Source organism: Sminthopsis crassicaudata, chromosome 3, assembly GCF_048593235.1.
Source record: "Sminthopsis crassicaudata isolate SCR6 chromosome 3, ASM4859323v1, whole genome shotgun sequence".
NCBI classification, from domain to species: Eukaryota; Metazoa; Chordata; class Mammalia; order Dasyuromorphia; family Dasyuridae; genus Sminthopsis; species Sminthopsis crassicaudata.
The window spans coordinates 214,105,101-214,128,737 of record NC_133619.1 but is presented as its reverse complement, the minus strand read 5'-3'; the positions used below and the strand labels follow the sequence as shown (position 1 = coordinate 214,128,737).

Here is a 23,637-nt window from a genome sequence, read left to right as displayed (position 1 = left end):
TATTTCTTAAAAATGAGATAAATTATGTCATTGCATTGTTAATCATATGAGTTGAATCTTACCCAGAAAAGGTATTTTCTTTGTTCTTGCCCAAGAAATTGCCCGGAGTTTTCCCTCTGTGCCCCGATAGCCAAAACCTCCTGGTACTAGAATCCCACTGTAAACAACCACAAGAATGTTCAAGATAAGTGTTCATCGTTCCTTTTATTATCCACCACCACCACCATTCCTAGAGAATGGCAAATCAAACATCAAGAAGAAAACACCATTATACAGACCTGGATTTTTAAAAAAACAAAAGTACACCCTTGCAATTATAATTCTTTTTTTTTTTTAACATTTGGTAATGTTCAACAGCACTTACAGTAACAGCAGTTACAGTAATAGTTTCATTTCGATTTTATTCAAATCTGAAATATGTTCATAGCTAAGTTACTTTGCTTGAAGTAGGTGCACTATCTGATATCAATTCAACAATCCAACAATTATTTATGAACAGGCTGTCACAACTTTTCTTCTTGAAATCTTCCCAAAGACGAACAGAGTTTGAACCACTATGTAGTACCATTTAGTGTAACTAATGATTATTTCCCTAGTCTTTTTTGTTCTCCTTTGATATTTGAATTGCATCGTAACTAAGAGGATTTAATTCAAGAAAAGATAAATCTTAATTCATACCCTGCTCCAAAAAGACTATTCCCTGCCCTCCCCCACAAAAAAAGGTATCATGAGCTATTAAATTCAAGTGCACCCTTGAAATCAGCTAAAGCATCTGAGAAGATTACTGGCTACCAAAGACTTCAATGTTCCAATGGATTGAGTGTTTAGAGAGTGCATATAGTTTTCTAAAATAATTTTATCTAGATGGTCCTCAACCCAACTAAAATGTGAGAATGATTAGTCATACAGAAGAGCAAAAATTCAGGTAAATGATGTTGAAAAAAATAAAACAAATATTATCAAACCATCTTTTAATTTAACTTGAGATATGAAATATTTTTATCACCCACTCTCATAGAAACAAAATATACTCTGCCCAAGTCAAAAACTTCAACATACAATTCTATAATAGAATTTCAAAATCACCATATTACTTGTTCTTTCCCTTCTCCCTTCCAGTCAATCAATTTCCATCATGTTTTCACATAGGAATTAATGACCTTGAGCATATTATTTTAAAAAATAAGTTGTTAAATACACAAAAGTTTTACAAAAGGAAGAAATCTGAGTTGGAATTACATACAGTGTTTTGGGTACTCACTCTGCTTTGCACAGCTTCTGCCAGGCTTCATGAAATCTCACAGGGTTCTCAATCTCAGAAGACTGTTCTAGATCAATAGAATCTATATACTAAGAAGCAAATCAACAAGCATGTATTAAGGACCTACTATGTGCCAGGCATTATGTTTGATATTAAGGATACAAAAATAAAAATGAAACTGTCCCTACCCTAAATAGAAGTTTACATTCTAGTCAAAAAAAAAAAAAAAAAAAAAAAAAAAAAAAAACCACATCAAATTCATATCTAAGTCAATGAAAAGTAATTATGGAAGGAAGCGCTACTAACTGGGGGAAAACAGAGTTTAAGTTAAGGATGAAAGATTGGGAGAGTAGAAAATCAGGAGATATCCAACATAATCAACTCATCCTCTATTAAAAAAAAAAAAAAAAAAAGGCCGGAAAACATCAAATATCAAAATTAGCTATACACAACAAAAAGTTTATAAAAAATTGCCAAGATACACAATGATATTCCAGAATATAAAAGTCTTAAGATAAACATTATCACAGTCTCACTTTTCAAATTTATAAATGGTTATAAATTTGTAAAAGGTTAAATTCTCATTTTAATTACTGCATCGCAAATAGATTCACATTCCAGCTGAAAGACTAGATCTAGATACAATGATTTCTATTAAATAAAATCCCAATTATCTCCAATAACAGTCCAAACTATTTATGGAGGTTTCACTCTCTAACAAAAACACAAGCTTTATATGATTGTTGGATTATGAGCTTCAATGGACTTCAGTTTTTACAGAGTAAAGTCAGGAATTAGAATTAGGATAAGTATAAAGTTTCAAGAACCCAAAGAGAAGATCAAAGTCCAAATTCCTGGAATCCAATAAACACAGCTGATTAGTGTCATAGACAGAATTCCTGACTTCCAAATCATTTTTCTTTCTATTACATCATGTTACTTCCAATAAATATAAAAAGTGATCAGCAAAGTATGCTTATGCATACAGATGGTGAGAGTGATCCAAGCCCTAAAACCTGCTATTAAGAACAAAATATATCTGTAAATTTAATCTCAATGAAATTCAAAATAAGTCATTCTTCCCCCCCCCCCAGGCTGGCGTTAAGTGACTTGCCCAGGGTCACACAGCTAGGAAGTGTTAAGTGTCTGAGACCAGATTTGAACTCGGGTCCTCCTGAATTCAGGGCTGATGCTCTATCCACTGCGCCACCTAGCTGCCCCAAAATAAGTCATTCTTGAAGTCTGATCAAATGTTAAAATATCCTACCTGCACCAATCATTTCATACATAGCATATATGTATTATATATGTATTTATGTGTATATGTATGTAAATGCATGTGTGTATATCCTGAGCATATTTAGTGTTACACAAATATACGTACACATGAGTACATGAATATGTGTTGTATATATTCATATATGTGTACATATGTACATGTATGTGCATATATGTATGTATATAAATATGCACATAGATGGTGAAATACAAAGAGATCAACTGGTCTCTTGGATGCCTATGCTTCTTCATTATCTTCTCTTTGGTTCAAACATTTTCTAGTTGTATGACCTTGGGCAAATTACTCTGTTTGCCTCAGTTTTCTCATCTGTAAAATGGGAATAACAATAGCACCTACCTCCCAGGGATGCCTTGAGGATGAAATGAGAAAATAATTCTAAAGCACTTAGTACAGGACCTAGTACATAGTAAGAACTATATAAATGATAATAACTATACTAATTTTTAAAAAATTAAACATTTTTAATTTAAAAATTTTAATTTAAAAAATGTTTAAAGTGTAAAAATGTTCATGATCTCTTAATATACTCTTCATAATGAACTTCAGCCATGATGTACTTTGCTGATGTCCACTTGAAAAGCAGTTATTGAGCTATAGCTCAGATTTTTTTCTGAGAATTTATTTTCAAATGTGCCTTTAAATTGGAATGCTACTTCTAAAAACTTGAACAAAATAAACAATACAACAACAATATAATACAAAACAAAATTTCTAAAAACTTGAACAAAATAAATACAATAATACAAAACAAAACAAAACAAACAATAACATGAGTCACAATGTATGAGCCAGTAATGCCTTGTAATACAGATGCAAGAATTTCAAGAGTAGTTTACAACTACTAATAATATTTACAATATTACAATACAATATTACAATCAAAACAATTTTTTTAAATTTGTACTCATAAGTACATGCAGAGTTTAATTCTATAAAGCATGCTTTAATTTGGTTTCATTAAGTATGAACTAGCAGTAGCTTTCCTAACAGTAATTGAACATAAAGTACTAGGTTACATGTAATTCCAATAACGACTCAAATGACTTTAATAATTAAAAATTCTGGAAAAAACAGGTAAAGTCTCACCATTAAATCCAATTTGTGATTAATCGCCAAGGCCGAGTGTTCTAAGGCTTTAAATACTGACGCATAGCAATCACTGAGTTTGGTATATTTGCCAACCAGAGCTATGGAGCACGTTTTTTGTAATCTTTCATACCTGACAAAAAAAATTTTTTTTCAAATTATTTTCTAGGTCACTATATGTAAATCACACCACATCACATTATAAGCATCACATTATAAGACCTAACTGTTAGATTCTGTCTGGTTTCAAAGTACAATTTTTAATCAATCATAATAATTAAGCCTCACCCTTACAATAAGATTCTTGAAGCTAAAATTCTATTTCGAAAGCACCTTGAGTAGTAAGGAAATATCAAAATCATAAACAATCTCAGAGATGGCATATGCAAGTAATCTCAGGAAGGAAGGAGAGCTGTACAAAATTAATACCTAACAGAATAGGGGGAAAGGGCATTTGTGTGAGAAAAGCATCTTGAGATAGTTCTGAGGATCTGAAAGAAAATAGCCCTGTTTTGAGAGAAGCTCCCATGAAGATTGTTGTTTGACCTTCCTTCTCAAAAAGGCCAGGTCAAGATAGAACCTTATTTACATATGACTTTTCAGAATTTGAACAATGTATTTTTTATTGTTCAATCATTTCACAGATGCCATTTGGGGTTTGCTTGGCACAAATCCTTCTCCAGCTTATTTTACTGATGAAAAAACTGAGATAAAGTGAGCTAAGCAACTTGCTTTCAACTCAGGAAAATGAGTCTACATAGCTGCCCAAACAATACAACTAAGAAGTTAAAATCACAGATTTGCTTCAGGAATATGAGAAAACATTATACTGTTTGCAAAGATTTGCAGAGGTATCAACCTAAGGTAAATATGGGCTACTGCTCATGAGAAGGCCTGCTATTTATTGGTATTTTTAAAGTGTTTTTAATTGGCTGGGATACCATCCATGTTACTACATTGTTTTTGTAGCTGAAGCTCACTGGCTTCATTTCACATTTACCCTTCATGTCTTAGTGCAGCCTTAAGCTTTAATAATTTAAATAGTTTTAATAGCTTAAAAATGCCCTAAGACTTGTGGAATGTCCTGTAAATAAAAGATACATTGCCTAAGGAAGTCTGACTCAGATATGCATATTTTATTTCAATTAGATCTGGAATGTCAAAAAGACAGGCAAAATATAGGTGATGAAAAACTAAGCAAATAATAAAAATGTTCCCTAAGAATTTTGTGGATTATTTTTGGGAACTCATTTCAGAGCACAGTCCCTATGCCCAGAACAACTTTATGGTACTAAAAAGAACATCTCTATTTTTTAGTGATTCTTGTTATTTTTGATTCTGCTAAGTGCCAATGAATTAAGCCCTTTTGGGCTTATACTGTTCTCACATATGCTAATTCTGTCAAATAAAACCTCTGCTGATTAGAATTCTAACTCAGAAACATCCAGCCTTAGGTAAATCAATGCAAAAACAATTTAAATGATTGATTTGTATCTCTTTTTTTTAAACTAAATTCGCTGAAGCTTTAATTTTAAAAAAAAAATTTCATTTCAAAATAAGGCTTCTCCAGAATCTATCTTATAGCAAGGATTTACAATTAATCCAAACAAACCATTACAGTGGTCATATCTGAAAATACATGCCTCATGCTATACTTGTTATTCACCACCCACCTATCTGCCAGAAGAATGCCTTACCACTAGCCCTCTCAAGCCCAAATTAGTCACTATGCTGTTTTATAAACTCACCATAGTTTTACTGAAAACTCATTCCAAACCTATTTAAAATTTTTACCTAAAGATAATAAAGCTATTCTGCCAGACAAATGAAATGCTTACCCTAATCAAGCAGGGTTAGTCAATCAGTGAGCAATAATTTATTAAGCATCCACTTATATACTAGGTACCATGTTAAACCCTAGAGATGCAAAAAAAGGCCAAAAAAAAAATCCCTGTACTCAAAAAGCTTACATTCTGATAGGCAAGACAACACAAAAACAAGTAGGATACACAAGGTTATATACAAAGCAAGTGGAAGATCACTTCAGAGAATGGGCGGCAGAGAAGCACAGGCGAGATAGAGTCAAGAGGATCTGAGTTCAAATCAATGATGGGATAAGTTACTAACCTATTTTCCTAAGTTTTCTCAATTTTAAAATGAGCTAAAGAGGGCTTGGAATGTGGACCACATACATGGTCCACATTCAAGGAGCTTGGACCACATACAAGAATCAACTACCCAGCAAAAGTGATTATTATCTTTTGGGGGAAAGATGGACATTCAATGAAATAGGAAATTTTCAATCTTTTTTGATGAAAAGACCAGAGCTGAACAGAAATTTAATCTTCAAATGCAAGACTCGAAGAAAAGCACAAGAAAATAAAAAGGGAAGAGGAAAAAATATGTTTTTTAAAGGTTAAAATGATTACATCCCTACATGGGAAAATGATATATATAATTCCTGAGAACTATATCTTTATTAAGAGTATATCTAGAGGGTGTGAGTATAATCTAACTTTATTGTGATGATAAAAAAGAAACTAGGACTGAAAAAGGAATTGTACTGGAAGAGGAGGAAAGGGGAGGTAAAATGAGGTAAATTATATCACAAGAAGAGGCAAAAGAGACCTACTACAGTTGAAGGAGTAGAGGGGATGGGCATTCTATGAACCTTAATCTCATCAGATTTGGCCCCAAAATATCATACATATTTAGTTTGATAGAGAAATTTGTGTCACCCTCTAGGGAAATAGGAGGGGAAAGGGGAAAGGAAAAAGGAGGTAATGGAAGGGAGAACAGAAGTAGTAAGGGAAAAAGGGAGGGGGGGGGCTGTAAAAGGAGAGGGCAGTTTAAAGGAGGTGGTGATCAGAAGAAAGACACTGAGGAAGAGGAAAGAGAAAAATATAACTTAGGAAAAATAGGATGGTGGGAAACAGAATTAGTCATTTTAACTGCAAATGTGAATGGGATGAACTTTCCCATAAAACAGATGTGGGATAGCAGACTGGATTAAAAGCCAGAATATTAGTATATATTGTTTACAAGAAATACATTTAAACTAAAAGTGGTATAGCATTCAAATTCCCAAAGGAGAAGTTAAAAGCTGAAAGAAGAAATAGAGCAAAACTATACTAGTAGGAAATGCTCTCTCAGAACTAGATAAATTGAACCACAAAATAAAGAAGAAAGAAAGTAAGGAAGTAAATAGAATTTTAGAAAAATTAGGCAAGATAGACCTTTGGAAAAAACTGAATGGAACAGAAAGGAATATACTTTTTTTTTTTCACAGCAGTACATAGAACCTACACAAAAATTGACCTTGTATTAGGGCATAAAAACTTCACAATCAAATGCCAAAAGACAGAAATAATAAATGCATCTTTTTCAGATCAAGATGCAATAAAAATTACATGTAAAAAAGGATCAGGGAAAAAGACCAAAAATTAATTGCAAACTAAATAATCTAATGCTAAAAAATGAGTAGATGAAACAACAAATCATAGAAACAATTGATAATTTCATCTAAGAGACTGACAATAATGAGACAAAATACCATAATTTATGAGAAGCAACCAAAGCAGTTCTTAGGGGAAATTTTATATCTCTACTTGTCTACTTGAATAAAATAGAGAAAAAGAAGATGAATGAATTGGGCATGCAACTAAAATAGCTTAAAAAAACCCCACAAATTTAAAAACCACAAATAAATATCAAATTTGAAATTTTGAAAATAAAAGGGGAAATTAATAAAATTAAAAGAAAACTATTGAACCAACAAATAAAACTAAGACTTAGTTTTATGGGAAAAAAACAACAAAATAGATAAATCTTTAGTTAATTTAATTAGAAAAAGAAAAGATCAAATTACAAGTATCAAAAATGAAAAGGGTGAACTCACCACCAATGAAGAAGAAATTAAAGAAACAATTAAAAGCGATTTTGCCCAACTGAAAGCCAATAAATCTGATAATTTTTTTAATTGAAACTTTTTATTTTCAAAACATATGCAAGGATAATTTTTTCACCATTGACCCTTGCAAAACCCTGTGTTCCAATTCTCCCCTTTCCCTCACCCCCTCTCCTAAATAGCAAGTAATCTAATATATTAAACATGGTAAAAAAAAAAAATATGTAAATCCAATATAGGCATACATATTTATACAATTATCTTACTGCACAAGAAGAATCAGTAAATCTGATAATCTAAGTGAAATGCGTAAATATTTACAAAAATATAGATTGCCCAGATTAACAGAGGAAATAAATTATTTAAATAGTCCCATTTTAGAAAAAGAAATTGAACAAGCTATTAATCAAGTCGCTAAGAAAAAAATCTCCAGTGCCAGATGAATTTACATGTGAATTTTACTAAACATTTAAAGAAAAATTAATTCCAAAACTGCAAACTTTTTGGAAAAATAGCTAACATCCTAACAAATTCCTTTTATGACACAGAAATGGTGTTGATACCCCAATAGAGTTAAAACAGAAAAAGAAAATGATAGATCAATTTCCCTAATGAACATTGATGCAAAAATCTTAAATAAAATATTAGCAAAGGGATTACAGCAAGTTATCACCAGGAAAATACACCATGACCAAGTAGGATTTATACCAGGAATTTAGGGCTGGTTCAAAATTAGGGAAATTATTAGCATAATTGACTGTATCAATAACCAAGCTAATATAAATCATATGATTATCTCTAGATGCAGAAAAAACATTTGATAAAATCCAATTCCACTAAAGAACATAGGAATAAATGGAATTTTCCTTAAAATGATCAGTAGCATCTATTTAAAACCATCTGCAAGCATCGTATGTCATGGGGATAAACTAGAAGCATTTCCAAATAAGATAAGGGGTGAAACAAGGTTGCCCACTATCACCATTACTATTCAATATTTTATTAGAAATGTTTATTTTAACAATAAGAAAAGAAAAAGAAATTAAAAGAATTAGAGTAGGCAATGAGGAAACCAAATTATCACTTTTTGCAGATGATATGATAGTATTCTTAGAGAATTCTAAAAAATCAACTGAAAAACTACCAGAAACAATTCACAACTTTAGCAAAGTTGAAGTACACAAAATAAATCCACATAAATCATCAGCATTTCTATATATATCCAACTTCGTTGGCAACAAAAGATACAAAGACAAGGTTTAAGCTCGTAAGACACAATAGTCAATGACTATAGTAATCTAATGTTTGATAAACCCAAAAACTCCAGCTTCTAGGATAAGAATTCATTATTTGACAAAAACTGCCAGGAAAATTGGAAAATAGTATGGCAGAAACTAGGAACTGACCAACACCCAACACCTATACCAAGATAAGGTTTGAAATGGGTTCGTGATTTAGCCATAACAGGTGATATAAGGAATTTAGCAGAACAAAGGAAAATCTACCTCTCAGATCTTTTAAGAAAGAAGGAATTTATGGCCAAAGAAGAATTAAAGAACATTATGAAATGCAAAATGAATAATTCTGATTATAATAAATTTAAAAGTTTTTGTACAAACAAAACTAATGCACCCAGGTTAGAAAGGAAGCAGAAAACTGGGGAAAAAATCTTTACATCCAACAGTTCTGATAAAGGACTCATTCCTAAAATATATTGACTAAAATTTATAAGAAAACAAGCCATTCTCCGATTGATAAATGGTAAAAAGATATGAACATACTGATCCAATCATTTTGAAGAGTAATTTAGAACTATTTTCAAAGGGCTATCAAACTGTACCTATCCTTAAATCCAGCAGGTTTCTATCCCAAAGAGATCATAAAAAAAGGAAAAGGACCCAAAAGTGCAAAAATGTTTGTATGGGCAACACATTGTAGCATTATTCAGAATATGAAAAGCTCTATCATGAGAAAATTCAAAATTTACAAGACAGACATTCTAGAAAGATTTCCCATCTCACTCTATTTTAAAAAGTTGTTCACGTCTAGAGTTCTATGCAAAGTCAAACATTAAAAGACAGCCTGGAAAAAAAAAAAAAAAAAGACAGCCTGGTCTTAAGTCTAGGGCACTATTAGTCTTATCTTTAGTGGGGAAAAAAAGTATCTGCAGCCTCCTTCTACCAGCTCAGATTGTCAATCACAAATTCCTCACAAGGTGTAGGAGATCATTCCATCACATAAATATTACACGTAGGTACAGGAAAAAGTATGTGTAATGCACTGTATTAGTAATGCATAAGTCACAGCCATTTTGAATGTCACTGATGAAGAATACTGAAATGACAAAACAATGGTTTATTTTTTCATCTTCAAGGAAAAACAAAACCCTAAAACCAACACTCTTGAAGGATAAATGATTTTTAGATCTTGGTGTGTCAATTTATTTTACACAAAGGCAGCTTTGTTACATTGCCCACTCACTAATTGCCATATAGTTTTTACTACACTCATATGAGATAAAGTACATGAGCAAAAGGCAAAACACATATTGGAGACTTTCAAAAAAAAGTTCCCCAATACATATAATTATTACAATAGGGTAAATGAAAAGAACAATAAAAATGAAGCCCAGTGTTAAATAATTATCATGACCAAGCTTGCCTCCAGAGAAAAGATGAAGAATCATTTTGTTTTTTGATATAGGGGTAGGGGGAATACAGAGAAAAAGCAATGTCCCCTACACTGTCAGACATGGTTTTAGTTCATCTGGCTGAACTACTGGGAAAGGGACAGGGCAAGGATGGGCAGCCAATGCCAGAATCAATAACTATTCATCTTCAGTCTCCACTGGCCTCTATAGATAGAAAATCAGCACTTCACAATAAAAAAGGTAAGTTTGATTTAAGAAAAATGCTTCCAATGATCAAGATACCTGTCAAGACAGTGGCTTTGCACATATTAGAATTCTTCAGGAAGTACTTGTTTGGGGAAGGAGGGGCTGCAAAGGGAAATGCTGCATAAGCAGAGGAGGGATAGAAAGGCAAATAGACACATAGATAGACAGATAGACAGATAGATGGATGGATGGATGGATGGATGTCTGGATGATGGATAGAACAGAGAGATGATTGTTAGACAGAGAGACAGATGGATAGAGACCATTTATGATGTGCTTACTATGCACCAGGCAGCATGCGAGGTGCAAAGTACATAAATCTAAGCAAGCTAGACAATCATTACTCTCTCTAATTAGAGAAGATAACAGAGAGAGAAACTGGAAAGCAGAGGGAGAGAGGGAGGAAGGATAATATAGCAGGGAAGGAGAAAAATAGATAGGAAGGGAGGGAGGTACAAAGGGAGGGAAAGAGTGGGGAAGGAAGGGGAGAAGGAAGGGAAGAAGGGAGAGAGGAAGAAAGAGGAAAAAGGAAAGAAGGGAGGGAGGGAAGAGGAAGAAATGGAGAAAAGGCAGCAGGGAAAAAGGTAAGAGGAAAAAAGGAAGGGAGGGAAGGAGGGAGGGAGAAAGCAGAGGGAAGTAGGGAGAGAAGGAAGGAAGGGAAGTAAAGGAGGGAGGGAGGGAAGAAGGAGGAAACTCTTTGAGGATAGGTATTGTCTTATCTTCTCATAGTGATAATCCCAGGGCTTACCACAGTAAGTAGCACAGAATTTAGCATTTAATAATGTTTTATTTAGTATATCCAATCAAGGAACTTGATAATGAAGTTAAAACTTCAGACAAAAGACAAAATTACAATATTAACAAATAACTACTTGACAGTCAAATAAATTTTCATTAGTTTTATTTTTTCCTGAGAAGATAAAATGGTACAAAACTGGAGAGCAAAACCAATACTGTCAAAAGACACTATTCAGATAGTCAATAAATATAAGGTTTTGGTTAGCTTTCTGGAGGTCTTGGGAACAGTCTTCGTTTCAGCAGAATAGTCAGGGATAAAGTCCCTTCTTTATTGTCTCCTTTACAGTCAGTCTCCTTCACCTGGGACCCCCGTAACTTTCTGGAGGCCCTCCAGAATGGGTCTTGGTTTCAGTGAAGGAATGCAGGAGGCAAGAGAGCCACCATGAGGGTCTCTATCTTCTATCTTAAAGTCTCTCTCCTCTCCCAGATTTCTTAGCTCCTTTATGCTCTGTTCTAAGAACATCATCGAAGGTGTCAATCTTGTAGAATAGGTATCAACTTGTAGAATTATACTAAGTACTAGAGAATCATTATCTTAATTCTACTAAGTTAAAACCTTGTTGTAGGATTAAAACAGTCATACAGAGTTCCTGTCCTTTACAAATAAATATTATTAAGCTCTTATCATATGCTATTGTTACTGTGCTAAGCACTAGGAAGACAAAAAATTTCGATAGTTCATGATTTCCAGGAGACCACAGTCTAAAGGGAAGTCAACATATAAATAACTATGGACAAATAAGTTACATACAGAATAAATTGGAAATAATCAACAAAGGAAAAATTTAGATTAAGGGAGTTCAGGAAAGGCTTTCTGTAGAAGGTAGGATTTTAGCTGAGACTTCCAGGAGACAGAAGAATGGGAAGAGCATTTCAGGTATGAGGAGATAACCAGTAAAAATGCCCAGAGTCTGGAGGTGAAAAGTCTTAGAAAAGGAAGAAAAAGGAGACCAATGTCACTATCACAGAAGATATGAGAGACAAAAGAACAAAGTGCAAAAAGACTAGAAAGGTGATGTGGTGGGGATAAAGTGGGGAAAAAGGACTTTGAATACCAAACAGAAGACTTTATATTTGACCTTGGAGGAAATGGAGAAACATTGGAGTTTATTGATCAGATGTGAGTTTTAGGATGATCACTCTGACAACTGTGGGGGATGGAATGAAGTAGAGAGAAATTTGTGGCAGAAAAGGCAGATTTTAGAAAAACCTGAAAAGATTTACATGAACATGCTGAGTGAAGCAAGTAGAAGCAGGAAAACATTGTACACAGCAACAAGACCGAATGATGATCAACTTTGATAGACTTGGTTCTTCTTGGTAATTCAGTGATCCAAGACAATGATAATAAACTTTGGATGGAAAATACCATTTGCATCCAGAAAGAACTATGGAGATTGAATGCGGATCGATGCACACTTTTCATCTTTTTTTTTTTCTTTCTCATGACTTTTCCCTTTTGTTCTCAATTTGATTCCTATGGAAATAAATAAAAAACCAAGAACTAATGGGGCTGAATGGAGTGAGGGTTTTTTGAGAATGGGGAAGACATGGAAATATTTTTAATCAAGAGAGAAGCAGCTAGATGATGAGATAAGTGAGAAGATAAGGATGGTACAAGAGGAAATCCCTAGGAAAAGACCAGATAACCTTAGCAAGGAAAAGGAGCACCTCATCATGTGGCACAAAAGTGGAAGAGAAAATGTAACGTAATATGTAATGTGATGTAATATGAGGGGGGGAGGAGAGGAAATCTGCTCAAATGCTCTGGAAAGAGCCCCATATTTTCCTGTAAAATATGAGTTCCAATTTCCATAGTAGCCATGTTGCAAAAGGGAACAGAGACAACCAAAAAATAAAAAATTAAATTAAAAAAAAAAGTGTGCCATCAATTCTTTCTCTGGAGATGGATAGCATTTTCAACATGAGTCCTTTAGAATTGTCTTGGATCACTGCATGCTTAGAACAGCTAAGTTATTCCAGTTGGTCATACAATATTGCTGTTACTGTGTATAATGGCTCAGATCATTATACATTGCAATAGTTCACATAAGCTGAAGCATAATTTTTACACTTCCTTTATTTTTCCTTTTTTTTATTTTTGTAACATGACTAAAATAGAAATATGTTTTGCACACTTTCACATGTATAATAAATATATTGTTTACCTTCTCAAGGGAGTAAGGGAGGAGCTTGAGGGAGGAAGAGAATTTGGCACTCAAAATTTCTTTAAATGAATGTTAAAAATAAGTAAGTTTTTTTTAAAAAGACATTAAGAAGGGAAAAGAATACAGAGGAGATGGTAAAGAATTGAGGAGGATTGAAAGTCATGTCATGATGTAGATGAAGATTTGATTGTAAGGCAGAGATAAAAGTAGAATAAGTAGATTATAATCAGAAAAAGGAATTTCAAAGTTCATGAATAAAGAGAAATAATACAGCTTTTCAGAACATCTTTGAAGCTAAATCCCCTTCAAATTTATCATTGCAAAAGTTTGGAAAAAAATCTTCAAAAAGAACAACAGAATTCTATTATAAATAAAGCTTATTAAAAATCCAGATAAAGCAAACCTTGGCTCACAGGCTTAAAGCTGAAAGAACTTAATAGAGACTACCTAGTCTATCCTCCTCATTTTAAAGATAAGGAAATAAGCTTAGTGAGAATAATGTCCAAGGCCACACTGTTAGAAAGTGGAAGAACCCAGATTTAAGTTTAGGATCATTTTCTGAAAATAAATTTAGTTTTCTTTCCATTGCATCAGACAAAAAAAAAAGTTTCAGTCTTTCTCCTATAATTAACAGCTGTATTATGTGCACTGATTAAAAAAATACATAATAGCAAAACACAACTATGAATATTTAGTAATACTTTAAATAAATTTGTATTTTATTAATCATAGCAGCACCTACCATGCATTTTTAAAAGTTGTCATGTGAGAGACATAGTGCATAAAATCAGTAGCTCTGAAATCAGGAAGTCATAAATTTAAGACTGGCCAGGCTAATTGTGCTACCAAGAAAAAAAATCAATCAACCTTTAAGTACATAATGAAAGAGTAGAACTAGGACTGATTTTGAAGTCAGAGTTTGAATCCTAGGCTTGAATCCCAGGTCTTCTCGAGCTGCAGAGCTGGGTGACTTCAAATGATGGATTTTAGTTTGTTTTTCTATAAAATGAGGGAGTCAGATCAAAAAAAAGGTCCAGTCCAGCTCTAAAAATTTATAATCCATGATCCTCAAGTAACACTAAGTCACAGACAAACTGGTAGCTTCCATGGCAGAAGTTCCCTAATTATTTGGCACCAAACTCTGGTGCCAATACCTATCTGATCAAGAAAGATATAAAAATAGAGATCTATAGAGAGATAGTTATATAAATACCCATACAGACATATCAAAAGAGATTTTTAGAGATTGCTATATTTTTCTATATCTATCTATATATATATGTGTGTGTATATATATATATATAAATGCATACATATAAAGATATATATAGATCACTATATATATATATATGCATATATATATGCATATATATATATATTTGCATGTATCTCCATATCACATTGGCCATTCAAGAAGCCTACAAACCTTTCCATGTCTCCCCCATTCTCAAAAAGCCCTCTCTCAATTTATACCCATCAGCTATGTAGATATTTATTTATACTGCTTTATATATACTTATTTATAAGTATGTTATTTAAATATACTTATTTATACTGCTATCTATATTGCAAGGCACATATGAAAAGCTAAATGGCCTGAGTCAGGAAAGCTTGGACCAAGAAGACTGCTACTCCTGATACTGCCTGACACTAGCTATGTGTACCTTTTTTTTTTTTTAATTGTCCCTAGTTGCATATAAAATAACATTTATTTTAGTCATACATGTACATTAATTTTTTACATATTTCCATATGAATGATGTTAGGAGAGAAAAATCAGAAAAGGAAAAAACACAAGAAAAAAAAAATCAGAAGGAAAAAAAGTGAACCAGCAATGTGGTTAAGTGTACCTTTACCACTTAAATCTTCAAGTAATTCTGAAAAATGATTAAATTGTAAATCTGGGGAGGATTTGCATTACTAAAAGGCATTTCCTCATCAGGAATTCCATACACCAATGAAATCACAGGTCTAATTCAAAATATGGGCCAAATATTTATTTATTTAGTCTCCAGAAAGTAAATTTGCTTCTTGATTATGTCATTTAACAAATACCATTTTGTAGCTTACAGATTTGCAAGCTCCTGAATAATAATTTCATAGACTCTATGGCTAGGAAATACTGAGACAGACAGCAGATCAAATCATTATTCTCCCACACATTACTATTCTAAAAAGATTTCATTCCTAAAGTGGTGACCTTATTACCATACCTGTCAGCCATACTTTTCCATTTGAAAAGCAAATCACTTGCATGATCATCAATAGGCAGGTCCAATCTCTCTTTAAAATATTTTACAATACCTTGATCTTCCAAAAGGACAGGAACCCGGTAAGTGGAAGAAACATCGTGGATGAATATTACCTGTTAAATTATGAGAACACGTCTTACTTTGACAGGACAGGCTCTAATATAAAACTTTACAATGGTATAATGACATCTGTAGCTCAGGAATGGAAAAAGAACCAAGAAGATTACAAGTACAATTAGATATTATGTAATAATCATTAATAATAATACATGGCATTTCTATAGCAATTTATCATTTGCAAAGCACTTTAGATGTATTACCTCAATATCTTTAATGAGAAAAAAGTCTAATATAAATATATCACTTGTCTGGATTATTAAGCTAATAACTTTAATACATATGGTAACACAACATCCCAGATTACATATCTGGAAGGCACCTTATCTAGTCCAACTCTCATTTTACAACTGAGAACATGGAGGATGAAAGGTTAAATAATTTGCCCAGGATCACAGGTAGTATCTCTGTCTCAGTCTCTTATCTCTCATTTCTTGACTCTCATTTCCTGGCACTAATTTTTCCCATCTTTCAAAAATACTATGAAAAACATATCTCTTCATTCAATTCAATAAGTCATTTATTAAGCTCCTTCTATTTCAGTTATCTATTAATCAGCCTTTATTTAGTGTTCCCTATGTACCAAGGCCTGTACTACATGCTGGAAATACAAAGAAAGGCACTATCCCTGTCCTCAAAGTTCTCACAATCAAATGGGAAAGACAATATTAAAAACGAAAATGTATTGACAATATAAGTAGTGTAAATGAATTATAATCCCAGAGAAAAGATGCTAATAGCTAACATTCCTGGGAAAGGCCACCTACATAAGGCCAGATTGACTTTATTTGAGTCTTAAGAGATGGAATATCACAAGTGAAGTCGGCCAGTGTAAATATATTTTAATGTACATATAGAGGAGGGATTTAAATGCCAGACAATAGTTTATATTTTATTACTGAGGTTATCAGGACCACTTTGAATTTATTGAATAGAGGAGTGAGATGGTCAGGCCTGTGCTTTAGGAAAAATTATTTTGGCAACTAGATTGGAGAGAAGAAAGACTCCAAGACCAATGCAATGGTCTAGCTTTTACTAGAATAGCAGTTCTGTGAGTGGAGAAAAAAAATAACATATACAAAAGCTACTAAAACAGTACAAGTAGTAAACTTAGCAGAATGCATATGTGGTACAAGGCTGAGGAAACACCAAAGTTATTAGGTTGGGGGAATAAAAGGCTGGTGGGGCTTTCAAAAGTGATAGGAAAATAAAAAGTAACAGGAAAATACAAAGAAGAAAGAAAACTATGAAATAGTTCTTACCCTACCTATTTGTATAAAAATATTCATTGCAACATTTTTTGTGGTGGCAAAGAACTGGAATCAAAGGGATACCTATCAACTGGAGAGCGGCTGAACAAGGGGTGGTATGTGATTGTGATGCAATACTATTGTGCTGTAAGAAATAATGAAGGGGATACAAGGGAAATGCAAATTGAAGCAATCTAACATTTTCTTCCTCATCTCTTATCAGATTGACAAAGATAACAAAAGAGAAAAAGGATAAATGTTAGGGCAGCTAACAGGCCCATTCGTGCATTATTGGTAGCACTGTGGAATGATGTAGTGTTTCTGGAAAGCATTTGGAACTATGCTCAGAAAGTCACCAAACTGGGCCTAGTAGATAGGCCCCAAAAAATTAAAGAAAGAGGCCTATTTGTACACAAATACTTACAGCAGTTCTTTTCATAGAAGATGAAAATTTGAAAACCAAGGCAGTAAGAAGCAAAAATTAGAAATGAAAGGTAGGAGTGCCCTCTTACGGGAGAATGACTAAACAAAGTGAATGTAATAGAATAGTGTTATGTCATAAGAATGATTAAATGGGCAATTTCAGAAGAAATTGAGAACACCTTTATGACCCAATGCAGAACAAAGTGAACAAAACTAGAACAATTCATACAATGACAACATAACAAAGAACTCTGATCAATACAGTGATCAACCATAAAGTCCAAAAGAGTGAAAAGGAAAAACACCATTTGCTTTCTAATACAGGTGGAAAACTTAAAATTCAGAAAAAGACATTTTCAGATGTGGTCAAAGTAGATTTTTTTTTTTGGCTGAGGCAATTGGTACTAAGTGATTTGCCCAGAGTCACACAGCTAGGAAGTGTTAAGTGTCTGAGGCCACATTTGAACTCAGGTCCTCCTGACTTCAGGTCTGGTGCTTTATCCACAGGACCACTTAGGTGCCTTCTAGAATTTTGTCTTATGAAACTATGCAGCTATGGATTAAGAACTTAATTTTTTTTTTTTGCTTAATAAGGATAGAGTAAGCATATTGATTAATTCATTTTCATTAATTTAATTAATCTATGTATCCATACATACTAAATATAGATTATTTTTAAATGCTTATTCATTTAAAAAATAAAAATAAACTATAAAAAAAGAAAGAAATACATGAAAGCTAAGTATTAGACACATCAGTATCATGAAATCTGCATTATCATGGAAATTAGAACTAAAAGGAAACTTAAAGAACATTTATCTCTGCTGTGATGTTTTTAAAATCTGTTCTAGTTGATTTTACTAATGTAACTGTTACATGCAAGTGTTGTGTTGATTGGTTTTGCTGAAATGCTTCCCTCCCCACCCCCAACTTTGCTTTATTTTTTTTATTAGAGGAAAGAGGAGAGGAATATTCAAAAATGAAGGCTATATAAAAATAAAAGATAATAATTTTTTAAATTCGATTGGATGATCATTTATTAAATTATCAACTATGTAAAAGGCACTTAACTAAAGATTCAAAGACAAAAATAAAATACCCTAGAAGAAGCTTATGTTCTATCTTCTGAGATAGGAAGGCCAGATAACATGTACAAGTATAAGTTATTAATCTCAACTCTAATTTGGGTATAGAGAAAGAGATCAGGAAAAGTTTCATATGGAAGATGACAGCTGGTCTGAACACTGCCAGGGCATATGAGGATTCTGAAAGGATAAGAAAAGGAGTACAATCCAGGAATGGGGGCAAGGGTAGAGAAGGGGAAGGAAATAGAATATACAAATGCATAAAAATGGTATGTTTGTTTGGCATAGGAAACAGCAATTTAATCCAGGCAAGCTGGAATGTGGTAGATGAAGGAAAGTAATATGAACTAAGGCTAGAAAGTTCACCTTAGGCAACTATAATGAGGAACCAGGAGGTCTACGAGGAACCTGGAAAACTAGGGAGCAGGATGCCCAATAATCTCTCTAGCTATCTAATGCTTCTCAGAAGAGATGACCACTAAAAGATGAGCCCAAGTCATGCTCTGGATTTCCAGAAGGACTTTGAACAAAGAACCAAAGTGACCCAGTAGACTCCCAAAAAGTTTCATATTTTCAGGTTTTAGAGATCCACTTACCCAGAAAGTATAAAAGTGGTTATAGGTTTTTCTATTTCATATTTTAAATTTTTGCCAATGGCTATATTTATGAGTCTTTTTTATATTTTAAATACTTTTTTTTTCCCTGGGTTTCTAGGGAAAGTGGGTATAAAGAACCAAAGAAAGTGGAAGTAGGGGAGAAAGGGTGACTTAACTCCTCTCTTTAGAGTCCAAGTTCCTCCAAGACTGAATTAATTGAACAGGAACATAAAGCTCTGGCCCCTTGATGTAAAAGGATGCTCTAGGGGCACTAGGTGGCTCAGTAGATAGAACAAGAAGACCGGCCCTGGAGTTCAAATCCAGCCTCGGATTCTTACAAACTGTGTGACCTTGGGCAATTGAGAAAGGATGGAAGGAAGATGGAAAGAAGGAAGAAAGGAAGGGAGGGAACAAAGGATAAAGGGAGAGATGAAGGGAAGGAAATTTAAATGATACTCTAGCTCTGGGCCAGAGTTGGCTCTGTCTTTACAAAAGAACTGCTATGGAAATTGAAAAGCAATTATCTATGCATATGTTTTGAAAATATAAAGCTTCAATTAAAATAAATTGCAGATTGGATTGACAGAAATTAGGTTTAGACCACTCTATACATGTCTATCTAGCCACCACTACAAACGCCTCCTTATTGGAAACTTGGAAGATTTGTCTGAGCTCTGACAAGTGAGAATTATCTTGCACAGAAACAAAACTTGCTTTGAGAAGGCTACCTTCATACATTTTCCAGTTTCCCTTATTTTTATGTAGTCTTTCATCATTAGAATGTAAGCTCCTTGGGAGATTAGTACAGTTACTGTTATATAGTAAAAACTTAAAGATGCTCTAGAGATAAATAGATGCTCTAAACAGAAAGATAGATTTATATGTCTACATAGAGTTGTAAGCAAATAGATACAAATGTAGAAAAAAGTAGATGTAGTTAGATCTATATGTAGACGCAGATAAAAATGAAGATGTAAAAGAATAGATAGAGATATATGTATAGATACAGGTATAAAAATAAGAGATGATGTATGTAGAATAAGCTCAAAATGGTTGTGACCTGACCTGTGTTGGGATACATCAAAAATTTAAAAAAAAATAAAATAAAATTAAGCAAGTATCTTTTACAACTCTGGCTAGAACAGAATTTTGAAATAAAGAATAGGGTATGTTATAAAAGATATGATATTTTAACTACATAAAATATAAAAGATTTTGCATTAATAAAATCAATAAAGAGAATTATTAGGTTCTTACTAAGTGCTAAGTCAGTACTTAACAATTCTCTAGTCCACACCTTTTGGTTCTGACCTTTAAGGGGAGTTTTACCCCTCTGAACTTCTGGGGAGGAGCTTACATGTTTAAGAGGAACAAGTTCATTGGTTGAAGTATTTTTCCCACAAGCCCCTGAGTTATTCCACACCCATTCTCTGGGAGGATAAAAGAAGAAGTTAGAGTCTGGAAAGTCAGTTCTGGATTGGATCAAAGAGAAGATGTCCTGTGGATTTGCAAGTGAAGAGGACAGAGAAAAAGATTCACAGAGAAAAGAAACCTCCTCCCAGAGAAGAATTACAACTGAGAGACGATCAGAACTTGACAAGAATGAGGAAAGAAATGGTAGTGAGAAATAAATATGCATCAAATAATATTGATAATGGTCTGAATACCTAAAACATATAAGGAATTGAAACATCAAAAACTCAATAAATAGTGAAAAAATATAGAAGGTTAAAAATAATTATAAAACATAAACCATATGAAATATGATATAAATCACTAATAGTAAGATAAAGCAAATTAAAAACACTTAAAAGTTTTGCCTTATACCATGCAAGTTGGAAAAGATGACCAAAAAATGGCATCTGTCAATGTTAGAATAGCTAGAGAATGACAAGCTATTACTAGTGGATATGTGAATTGTGTGATTGTTCTAGATGTGAATTTGGAATTATGAGGGAGAAGAGTGATGAAACTGCTCCCTATTTTTGGATCCAACAATCTCACTACTAGGTATACATTACCTATATCTATACATGTACATACATATATCTACATATATCTTTATTTTTATCTGTCTACATCTAGATCTCATAACTATTTCTATCTATATTTACAACTGTCTAAAACTATATTTATCTATATGAGGTATAATTCTTTCTTTTTAGAAATCTTTAATCCTTCGCTTTAGAAATCTTTATCTATCTCTCCAGGAAGTTATAAAGAAAAAAAATCCTCAAACATTCACAGTTGGATATGATACCACTATGTGGTAGCAAATAATTGAAAGCAAAGTGGAGCTTCGATCAATTTTAGAATAGAAAAAAAAGCAAAAAAATAAATGTAATGGAATATTGTTATATATATACTATAAGAAATACTGAATATGAAGATCACGAAAAATCATGAAAAAATTCTTACACAGAAAAATAAGTAAAACCATGAGAATAATGTAAATGAAAAAAATGAAAGACAAATTAAATAACTAAAAAACAGATAATAAACATAAAATAAAGAGGCAGACTTGGAATATTAGACACAATGTAAGTTGTCTTGATGAATTGATATTCCATCAATTCAGATGAACTGATGAAATGATAAATTGATATTTCTGCACCATTGTTTTCCTTTGTTACAAGGTAAGGTTCATTCTGAAGGAATGCTGAAATGTAATGTAATATAATATAATGCATAATCTGAAAACAGAATGTATCAACAAAACAATTTAAGTCAAAAAAAAGGTTGGAAAGCTGGGTTGATGATAAATTGTTCAGCATTTAAAATCTGAGGTTGAGTTTAATTTAATTTTAGATCCTATCAACAATAGAAGCCATTGGAAGCTTAAAAAGAAGACTGATAAGATCACATGTATGTGTATCTTAAGAAAATGATTTTGACAGAAAAACAAAGAAACCAATTGGAGATTAAATACATTCTAAGATAGAAGCAACAATGACTAGAACTACCATGAATGGTCACATACACACACATACAAATATACCCAATACATACACATAAATGGAGAGGTGATGAATGCAAAAGAAACTGTGTAAGAAAAAGAGATGATGAACTCAGATTTGAATGTGTTTAAATAGGGTGCTAGAGGGGAACCAAGATAGATATTTCTTGTAGTTCAAGAAAGAAATTAAATAGCATAATGTAAAGGAAAGAAAGCTGAACTTAGAATCAACTTCTAGAATCAATGAACTTAGAGGCCAAGGTTCAAATCCCACCTCTGACCCTTAGTAGTACTGGGCCCTTGGTGAAAATCACTTGAATGTTACCTTCATAAAGTTACTAAAATTAAGTGCTTTGCAAATATTTATATAAGGTGAAAAAATTTTAAATGAATCATTGATGCATTGCATGAAGGTATGATTTCAAATGTAAGTTCCATTGTACACAGCAACATGCAAGCTTGTGCATTTATCAACTATGATAGACTTAGCTTTTCTCAGCAATATAATGATCCAAGATAATTCCAAGAGACTTTATAGAAGATGTCATCCACATCCAGAGAAAGAACTACAGAATTTGAATATAGATTGTAGTATATTATTTTCACATTCAGTGTTATTTTTTTCCCTTTCTTATGTTTTTTCCCTGCTCATTCTTTCACAATGTGGCTAATGTATAAATATGCTTAACATGATTGTACATGTATATAACCTATATCAAATTGTTTGCTGTTTTGGGGAGAAGGGAGAAAATAAAATTTGTAGCTCAAAATCTTGTAAATTGTCAAAAACTATCTTTACATGTAATTGGGAAAAAAATACTATTTTAAAATGTTAAGTTTCATATCATTTGGGAAATATTTAGTGACATTCACAATATATTAATAAGTCTACAGTAGACACTTTGAGAACTCTGGGACAGAGAAAAAAGATGGTTTAAGACAGAAGTTTAGGTAACTTCCACTTAAAGGCAGGAAGATAGGTGAGGGTCCAGTAAAAAAAAAAAAAAAAAACCAGAAGAAGCAATCAGACAGGAAGAAGAACCAGAAGAGAACAAGTATCATGGAAGACAAGGCCAGAGTATCCAAGAGAACATTTTTCTTCTTCCTTTCAGTTTTATGTGTGAGATCTATAAAACATCATGACAAGAACGACAACTGCAACTGCATTTGGAGGAAAATCTTAACATAGCTACTATAATTCTTGACAGTAAGCTCATCAAATTAATCCATCTAAATGGACCCCAAAACTGAACATAAAGAGACCAGACTAGATTATTTGAGAATTTGGGAAACTAAATATTACCACTGATCCTAAACTGTTTGCTATTGCAAAAATCTATCTTTAAAATTAATATATTCCCAGTGATGGTGGCAAGTTAATCTTGAAAGAATTAAAGATATGATTAGTCAAAGGTCATTAAAAAAAAAGTACCCCAAAGAAGGTCAGATTCATGAATGACTCATTTCCCAGAGACATTAATGAAATATATAGAGGATAACTGAAAGAAGGTCATTGTGATGAAGACAGCCATCTACACTCAG

General features: G+C 32.9%; 1 protein-coding gene across 1 annotated transcript in view; it reads right to left on the bottom strand.

The window, feature by feature from the left end:
• The window catches only part of CTPS2 (CTP synthase 2), a gene marked incomplete in the record, with an annotated part of 155,377 nt that overhangs the window by 92,506 nt on the left and 39,234 nt on the right, over positions 1-23,637 (bottom strand). The window contains 4 exon segments of the mRNA XM_074299909.1: positions 63-157; positions 1,262-1,350; positions 3,648-3,780; positions 15,630-15,781. Of these exon segments, the coding sequence (XP_074156010.1) occupies positions 63-157; positions 1,262-1,350; positions 3,648-3,780; positions 15,630-15,781 (469 nt within the window).